Consider the following 9,141-nt stretch of genomic DNA (forward strand, 5'->3'; position numbering starts at 1 on the left):
TTAATTAAAAAAAAAAAAAAAAGATGTGTGGAAAAGGTTTGATGTGACTTTCCATGCAGAATCAATGTGTAATTTTCTGTAGAGAACCTCTGAACCATGTTATCACTTTAAAATCATGTTTACAAGCAATTATCCTTAAATTAGTGAAGTTAATTTTTTATTGTATAGTTTTTGTTTTTTTGTTTTTGAATTTAATATCTGCATTCCTTTTCCAAATTTAACTCACATTACAAATCATGTTTAATTAGCTGTTCCTGCTCCCCCTTTAATAACATAAGAATGCAGGTCACCAGCTATATGAAGTGTAAAAAGTATAGACAATAGGCTTCTTGTATTTGTTCATCGGCTTAGTGACACAGGCTTCATACACAAAACCTTGGATGATCCTCTGCAAGATTATTACATTTAACTTTTAACAAAACTTTTCATTTAAGTTTTTAACTTTAGTCAACATGCGCTCAAGAGCTCTGTTTTGATCATTCAAAAAACCTGCATATACAATGTATGTAAATGACAATGTAATGTCCCCTTGTAACAAAAGGGAACAGATACAAGCCACAATGAGGTCATGTTCCTTTTGAACTCTGACCTGAAAAATATAGTCAAGCACAAACAGTATTTGTCATGAGACTGAGATCACCAAATGAATACTACACAGAAAAGTACACAGAGAGAACAGTAGAAACTCCATTCCTGTGAACTTCTGTCCCTCAAAACCTGATGGACATAAATCAAGCAATGGACACAGACCAAAGTGCTAAAGGAGATTTGGGCACCAAAACATGGTTCATTCTAACTCTTCAAAACAAAAAAGATAGGCTTACTAAAAGAAAACAATTCTTTTTAAACTAAAAAAGTGACATCTATTTAAAATATATATATATATATCCACCTGTGTGTCATTCAGACATTCAGGCACTTTTGCACCACTGTTGGCCTAACATTTTACAGGAACAGGTCTTAAGGAATCCAGTCCTTTGTCTGTCTGTCTCATTGGATCAAGTCCAAATTTGAATCTTGTCTCTTTTCATCTTTTATATCTCAGTCTCATTTGCCCTATTATTATCTTATCCTAAATCTGTCATATTATCAGCCTCCCAAACATGACATCCTTCTTTGACTGGGCCAGCATATTTTATTGTCTTCCCTTTCTCTGGTTTCACTTTGAGGTTGTGTCTCTCAGAGAAGGTTTAATAACTATGAATCATATCCTCAGCTTGGATGGGTTATCCTCACTAAATGTACTATAGAGCCTGTTTTTTTGTGGTTTATTTTGTTACAGTACATCATAAAAAATGTTAACTGCCGTCTATGTTTTCTATTGTTATCTATTGCTATCTATGATGTCTTTTGAGCCAGAGTTGTATGTGGCTTTTGATATGCGTGACATGCAATTTAGGATCGTCAAACCAGTTTTTAAAGATGACACGCAACAAAATAGCATCAACACATGACATAATTTTGATGTCACAGGGATAAATAACCTAACATTTTATAATATTAATGAATGGGCATAAATATTGTTCCTTGATCAAAGTAGGCTGAATATTAAAAAAGAGGTATTCAAAATTTCCAGTGTTTAATCCTGGATGTCAAGCTATTAAAATCCCAGGGAAATCAAAACATTAACCAAACATAGAAAGCTGAAACAGAAACAAAAAAAATCTAAATCTTTTAGTCCTGGAAAAAACATGATGCAGTCTATCAATTAGTGTAGCAATTTACATTTCTCTCATGTACTTTTTTTAAAACACAAAAGAATGAATGTAATGTTTTAAATGAAGGACTTTCTCCTCTTTATCTGACAGACAAACGGCAAAAGTGACTCTCAGAATTCCCACAGTACACCCTGATGTTTCGAGATCACAATGGGAATGCACTGACATCATTAACTGGAATGTAAAAACACCTGAGTAAAAGTTCAAGTAAAAGTGCTAATACCACCTTTTGAAATGCTCTGTTACAAATAAAAGCCATGTATTAAAAATAGTACTTATGTAAATGTAAGAAAGTATAGTCAAGAAAATGTTTTTAAATTATTAAAAGTAAAAGTATGCAGTGCAAACAAATCTTTTTTTTTAAAGAAAAATTCCAAATACAGCTCAAAATAATTAAATAATTTAAAAGTAGAAACAACTCAAACATTCTAAAAAAGCAAAAAGAGAAAATGGTTTACATGTTTATCAAAATAGTTGGCAATTAATTTTCTGTGAATTGACTGATTGAGTAGTCAGCTCTTCATTGCAGTTGTACTTGGGTAAACTGTGTGATAATTTTATTTAGAATAAAAAAACACATTTTATAAACTTCTATGTTTTTCATACAAAAATTTTAATTTGTAAGATGTCAGATAAATGTAGTCAAGTAAAAAGTACAATATTTCCCTCTGGGGTGTAGTGGAGTAAAAGTATTAAGTGGCATGAAAAGGAAATACTCAGGTAATGTACGAGAACCTCAGTTTCATACTTAAGTGGGCTGCAGTGCTTAAGTAAATGCACTTGGTGACATTTCACCACTGCTTGTACAAGACACCTTTTATTCTGAAGGATTTGGACCGGAAGTGTTATTGCTGTCACTGCAGGTGACAGCAATAACACGAGCAATTAACGGCCCCGTGCATTTCCTGGTGCAACGCCAAACTTTTCTGGACCTTTAAAGTTAAAGTAGGTATTTTTCTGACTGTTTTCATCCCTTAAAATGATTTCCTCAAATCCGCCTCTTACAAAAATGATATGATACATTTTTAAATATTTCGTATCATCACTGTGACACTGAATATGCTAAACTAGGTGATGTGCAGGTAACCTAACGTAGCACCGTCAACAGCAAACTAAGCTAACGTTAGCTACCGCTATCAAGTGCATTAATAGTTTTGTGACAGCTCAAAGGGGCTCTGGGGAAAAAAAACTTGACAATAAAGTTTTGGCCGCAACTACTGATATGTGTCAACCTGCCCCCGGGTGCCAGTGTAAAAAAATGTCCTGACCAAACTGAAACTGAAAATGAAATAAGAAACATGCCAGTCTGACGGTAACCTGAAAGGCACTGCACCAGCAAACCATGTTAATATTAAAAGGGCACAAATAACCAAGATTACCCCTGAAATAATGATTACAATAATGGTAATAATGATTAACAAATGTTTATCATACAAAGAGTGGTTAAAAAAAAAGGTGAGTGTGGCAGTGGAAGTGAGCAGGGCTGAATGCCTCGACTCACCCAGACGCCTGGAAAGCGAAGTTCCTCTGGACTTTTCTCTGTTTTGGATCATGATGGGGAAGTTTTCCAGCATGTATATAAGCAACCAAGAAACACAGCATCGACGAGATTCAGGCCAAGGTAAGATCTTTTTTGGCTCATTTGTTAAGTTGCTAATTGTTTAACTCTCTTTTTAGGCTATTATTATTATCTTTTTGAAAATAGATTAATCCATTTTATTTGCTAATCCTGCAGCAACACATTAAAAATGTGTTGCTGCAGGTTTAAGATAGAGTACTGAATAAAATGTCGAAGTTTTGTGCGATTGATAATGGTTCCTTACCAGTATTATTAATTGAATTTGGTCTGGATGTTTTCAGGATAATATGATGGAAATTTGTTACCAATTTCCTAGAAATAATTCTTGAGTATTTATTTTTATTTTATGTAGGCCTACATTTAGTTATATATAAATTTGATCACATGTATAATCAAGTAAGTCCCATTGAGATCGAGATCTCATTTTCAGGGGAGACCTGAGTACACAGTAAAAAAACAAAGTTAAACAAACAGTTAAAATACACAATATCAGTAAATAAAATATCTATTTTTTTAAAGTTATAATTTACAATCAAGCAAAATAATTGAGGCAATAAAGAAAATGGGTTAAAAACAATCATAGTTAAAATCAGTCAGAAATGTACCTACATTTTCATGTGCATAGGTATAAAAACATAGCTAGTGGTTCTTTGTAACTTTGGTAAACATTTTAAAGTAATTTTAAGATTTGTCTCAATTTTGATTATGTTAATGAAAATTGATGTGAGTGGGATTTTTGCTAATGTAAAAAAAAATCTGAATTCTGTAACTGTTTCAGCCTGTGTTTTTGGTTATTGACGTGTTGTGTTCTCTTCATTTTATTTTGGTTTCATTCATTAATGTTATATTATTTTGATAATTTCCATGCTTTTGTTTTTGAAATTATTAGACTTAAATTGTAACATTTACTTAATAAATAGGTTTATGGCTTTCTTTGGTCATTAACTTAAGATGTAATCTCTTTTGGCTTTTGCATTAAGGAGTCATATCTGTTCTATTTTTTCTCATTTGTTTTTCCCTTGTTCTCTCAGTACCTTACTTTCTCTCTCTCTGGCTTCTCTTTGTTTTTCAGATGAAGTTATTTGTTTTCAGTGTTGTCTGTGCATTACTGCAAGTCAGTCATCAAAATCCAATGAGCCACTGGACTCTGATGCCCCATGGTATGTTTGATCTCTGTGAAAACGCATTACTCACTTCGAGTTTAAATAATTCTTCCTTAAAACCTCTTTGAATACCTGCATGTCCTCCTTTAGTTTTGGTTGTGGAGGTGGATGGGACCGTGGGCCAGCAGCCCCTGAGCTGCCTGGAGCTTCCAGAGGATCTTATAAGGAATGAAGATATTTTTTGGAGGAAGAACGGAGAGGAGGAAGAACACAGAGGAAACACATATCTGGTGCAGCTGGAGGAAAGCTTAGGAGGAGGAAACTACACCTGCCACCACAAGGATGGATCACTCCTCAATTACACTGTGGTTCTGATCCAAGAGGACGACACTAACAGGAGGAGGATCCTTGTGAAAAACGACCAAGGTACGGTCAGATTTGAAATAATATCACTGTTATTACAGCTGCTTGAATCGGGGATATTTAAAGGATTTCATCTGATAATTTGCCTCTTGTTTGTTTTCCCATCTTTGCATGTTTATCTTACTTCTCTCATTATAAGATTATTTAAAGTGCTCCACTCAAAATTACAATGGAGAGTTCCACTGCTCTTGGACCTGGCACAGCAGTCGCATTGGCAAAGTGGCATTTATCAAAGCTCGACGGTAAGCTCTCAAACTGCTGAAATGTTTTCTGTTTCGCTCTCCAATAATAACACAGTGTTCTGACTCATGTCAGAGCTGAGACTACACAGTGACATCCATAAATACCTCCTCATGAAAGGAATCAAATTTAGGGATCAAGCTCATATCTTGGGATCGGTTCTCAGATTAAAATAATACAGCTGTAAATGCTCCCCGTTTTGCATCTGTAATACTTCTATCGGTAACTACTCGTTTACCTATCTATGAGAAGAGATGGCTTTTTGGCATGAAAATCAAAGCCAAAATTATAGAAAACAGTATGTGTTCTGCATAAAAAAAACACATTCATGCTGTTTCATACAGTGTGACTGGCAACGATGGCACCCAGTGTTCTGCGGAGGCCAGCGGTCAACGTTGGATGTGCTCTTCAAGTCAGAGTAACTTCAAATGTTCAGTGGACAACAGCGGAAACAGGATCTTGTGCGTGGATGAACAGCACTGTCCCTACGCAGAAGAGACCCAGCATATCCACTTCACTGTCTATGTGAGGACGGAGCACTTCCTGGTGGAGAACTACTCGAAATTCTTTTACCTGTCAGAGATCTGTGAGTTTTTCTATTTCTGCACATAACGCATCGCTCTTTTTCATCTGATTTTTTTTCTTTCTCTTCCTGTCATTATTTTAATCTCTTGGTTTTGCCTTCTATAGTGAAACCTGACAAGGTGAGAATCAGAAAAGTCAACACTACGATGATAGAGTGGAGTTACCCGAGCTCCTGGAGCAGTCCCTACTCTTACTTCCCTCTCACTTTCCAAATTGCACAGTTCAGGAGGGGATGTCGAAGGTGTGACAACCCATGCACTGACTTAAAAGCCACTAAGGTAAGAGGGACCAGCTGATTGTGATGTACATTTTATGTAATTCTTTATCAAAAACACTAAAGCACAGAATGAAAGAAATAAAAAATGTCAGACTTTACTATGTAAATTGAATGCCATTTTATCAAAAACAAAAAGAACGAAATTGCAGATTGAAAGTATTTTTTTTTTAAAAGTCTGACTTAATAATAAAATATTTAGCAAGTGACAAAATCCCACAGGTAACAAAAGAACTGCATTCAAAAGTCTCACGAATGGGTACGTTACATGACTTCGGTGATGCTATGTTGTTTATTTTGATTTCTTAGACTTTGACAGTCGACTCTACAGACATTTGTCATCTTGAAGTAAAGCACAAAGCTCAGGCTGTCTGTGTTCGAGCTAAGGATGCTCTCTGTGACTCACAGTGGAGCGAATGGAGCCACATCAGGTCAGTGCCTCCCAATGGTGTAAAGTGGGAGATACAACTTTTATTCCCTCTCTAATGCTAACCAGTTATTATAAGACTGTCCAGCTTTTTTAAGCTCTCCGACTCTCATCTTTCCAGTAACCTAAACTGTGTACTTTCTCAGTAGCTTTAAGTCTGTGACAGACTGTCTTTCTCCCTCCTTGTCTTTTTTGTTCCTACGCAAGACATTTTCACACCTTTCTGTGCTGTCTTTTGATAGTCAAAGATTCTGTAAAATGGCATTTGCTTGAGATGTGAATTTTATATAAAAGAAAGGGTCTTGTCATAGTCATAGAAAGATGATAAAATGTAAGACAGTTTTACCCTGTGTTACTTTCTTATGTATGTTATTGCTGGTTTTGCACTAATAAGTTGACCTTGTTACATAGTTATCTTCTTGACAGCTTCAAGCTAGACCTCAGAAACTGAAATGATATAAACAGAGTTGTAAATTCTATTTGGAAAAGTGCTATATAAATACATGTTGCTTGCTGTCTTGGAATATAATCAGAAAATAGTGATAGTTGAGTAACTTAAAAACAATTTCATTGTTAATTGTATTACATTACAGATTGGGGAGAAACAAGAAGAACAAGAACAAGAAGAAGTATCATCAGTAAAACAAAAAATGAGCTTAAAACCAGGAAGAATCCCCAAACTGGACATCTTATAATAAGATTATGTTTTAAAAAGGTTATGCAAGACAAATTCCCTTATGAGCGATAAAGGTTTCATTCATTTATTTATGAGTTTATATATTTATCTTTTCATATATCATGTAGTTTGTAATATCCATCTCTTAATAAATGAAGAAATAAAATATTTAACATAATATTTTTTGTTTCCTGCCTATTGAAAGCCATTACTAACTCACATGTTCTTTGTATTAGATTTTCCTTTTTTTCACAGTTATTATTAACAGCTTCATGCTTGTCCGAGCCATTATAAGAATAACTGATGTTAAAACTTAAAATAAACATCATGGAAATCATTCTTTAAACTTTATACAAAAAATACCTATAGTACCACATTCTCATATTACTTAAACAAGGCTGGTGCATTATAGTACAAACACCCAACCTTGTACCTTTTTAATAGAGAACAGAAACCTAGATAGTTGTTTCTATTTGACCAAAAAACAACAGGTTTAAATGTCATCATCTGCTTAAAGTTTTCTGGCTTTTTCCGTGACCAGAAAGGTGAGAGTGTGGCTTTTGGTGGAAATTCTCCTCACACAGCAACAAATCACAGAACCTTCCTTCAGCTTTGTAACATGTGTGTTGCCTGTTCTCTGAAAGAAGATACGGCATGTGTGGTATTTCCTCTGCCGCATGCCAAGAGACACATGTAGTTTTTGTGTTTCGTTCTCCTCCCATCTCTGTCTTGCTCTCTGTGGCCTTCTCCTCCTGAGTATAACTACGGACTTGTCACATGCACCACCAAATTTTGGGACTTATCATTCTGTACTTACATCATACATCATAAAGCACATCAGGGAGTTCAACAACTATCATTTTACATAAGCAGACAAACAACAAATCTTAAAAATCAAGTGTTTCATTTACAGCCTAATGGAGGGATTAGTCTGTTCAGAATCCCTGAACTGTGCACAGTGACATGAAAACTGAGCTCTCAGACGGAGGTCCTTAATATGCTTTTGTTTAAGTCATCCCTATGAGCAGACTTTCACATAGAGGATATTGATAGTAAGGTGTTAACAGCAAGACATTGATGTCTTAATCAAAAGGGGCTGATGTGTGTGCTGTTAGTGGATTTAACTGATTACATCTTCAGTTTCAGTAACTTTTCCCCCTGACAGCCGAGTGTCTATTGCTCAGCTGTACAATGAGTGACCGAGGTTTAATCGTAGTTTACTCCCAGAATTAGCGGAATTAGTCCAGTGCTTGTAACAGTCCTAATTTAGTAGTGACTTGCATCAAAAGATGCAGTGATTCGCAACTTGCAGCCTACAGGCCACATTTGGAGGATTTTATTTATTTTGTTATTTTTGTTCTTTGAATGCAAATAATACGCACAATACGCATGTGCAGGGCTGCTGCAGTTTGCTGCACAGGGCTGCTGCAACAGTATGCCCTGGTTATACATTCTATCAAATTTTATTCTGCCTGATACATATTATTAATGTCTGTTTATCAATTGCCCCCTAGCCTCCTGTCATTTTGCAAAGGTGGCCCCTGGGCAAGACAAGTTGAGTATCCTAGGTCTAGTGCAACAGTTTCTCTTTTTTTTTTGGCAGAATGTGACCCCTCATTGCAAAACTGTGAACAGTTGAGCCAATGGATTGTTTTATATTCTTCTGTGCTGATCAAGTAAAAGTTTGTGATATTTTAAAAGTAAAAAAAGCAAAAATTACATTAAATCTAGAGCATTTTTAATGTGCAACAGCAATATTGTTCATTTTATGGTTCATTGTTATTCCCCTCATCATCCATCAACTTTCTCCAGGGGTTCAGACAGTGGAGAATGTAACTACAGTTGTAAGGTTCTTCAGATTAGCTCTATCATGACAGCATTTAATGTGCACGTCAATTAATTTATAATAATATTCCAAATATATATGATGAGTACAATACTGAGTGAGGATATTTTACATGAGTACTCATGCTTTTGATACTTTCAGTACATTTTGCTGTTAATACTTATAAAAATTGTGTCTTCTTGAATGCAGGACGTGTAATAAGGACATTCTTCACCATGGAATCACTACCTTCATGTAAGTTAAAGATCTCAGTACTTGTTGGCAACCTCT

At 35.3% G+C, this 9,141-nt stretch overlaps 1 protein-coding gene across 1 annotated transcript; it reads left to right on the forward strand.

Annotated features, from left to right (window-relative positions):
• Positions 1-2,594: 2,594 nt before the first annotated feature.
• On the forward strand, positions 2,595-7,088 carry il12ba (interleukin 12Ba). Its single transcript, XM_042492868.1, has 9 exons — positions 2,595-2,663; positions 3,157-3,339; positions 4,370-4,457; positions 4,551-4,826; positions 4,963-5,065; positions 5,408-5,649; positions 5,754-5,926; positions 6,232-6,353; positions 6,943-7,088. The coding sequence occupies exons 3-9, from the start codon at positions 4,370-4,372 to the stop codon at positions 6,989-6,991; spliced, it is 1,053 nt and encodes a 350-aa protein (XP_042348802.1). The 5' UTR covers positions 2,595-2,663; positions 3,157-3,339; the 3' UTR covers positions 6,992-7,088.
• The last annotated feature ends 2,053 nt before the right edge of the window (positions 7,089-9,141 follow it).

The sequence above is a fragment of the Plectropomus leopardus genome, chromosome 9, assembly GCF_008729295.1.
Source record: "Plectropomus leopardus isolate mb chromosome 9, YSFRI_Pleo_2.0, whole genome shotgun sequence".
NCBI classification, from domain to species: domain Eukaryota; kingdom Metazoa; phylum Chordata; class Actinopteri; order Perciformes; family Serranidae; genus Plectropomus; species Plectropomus leopardus.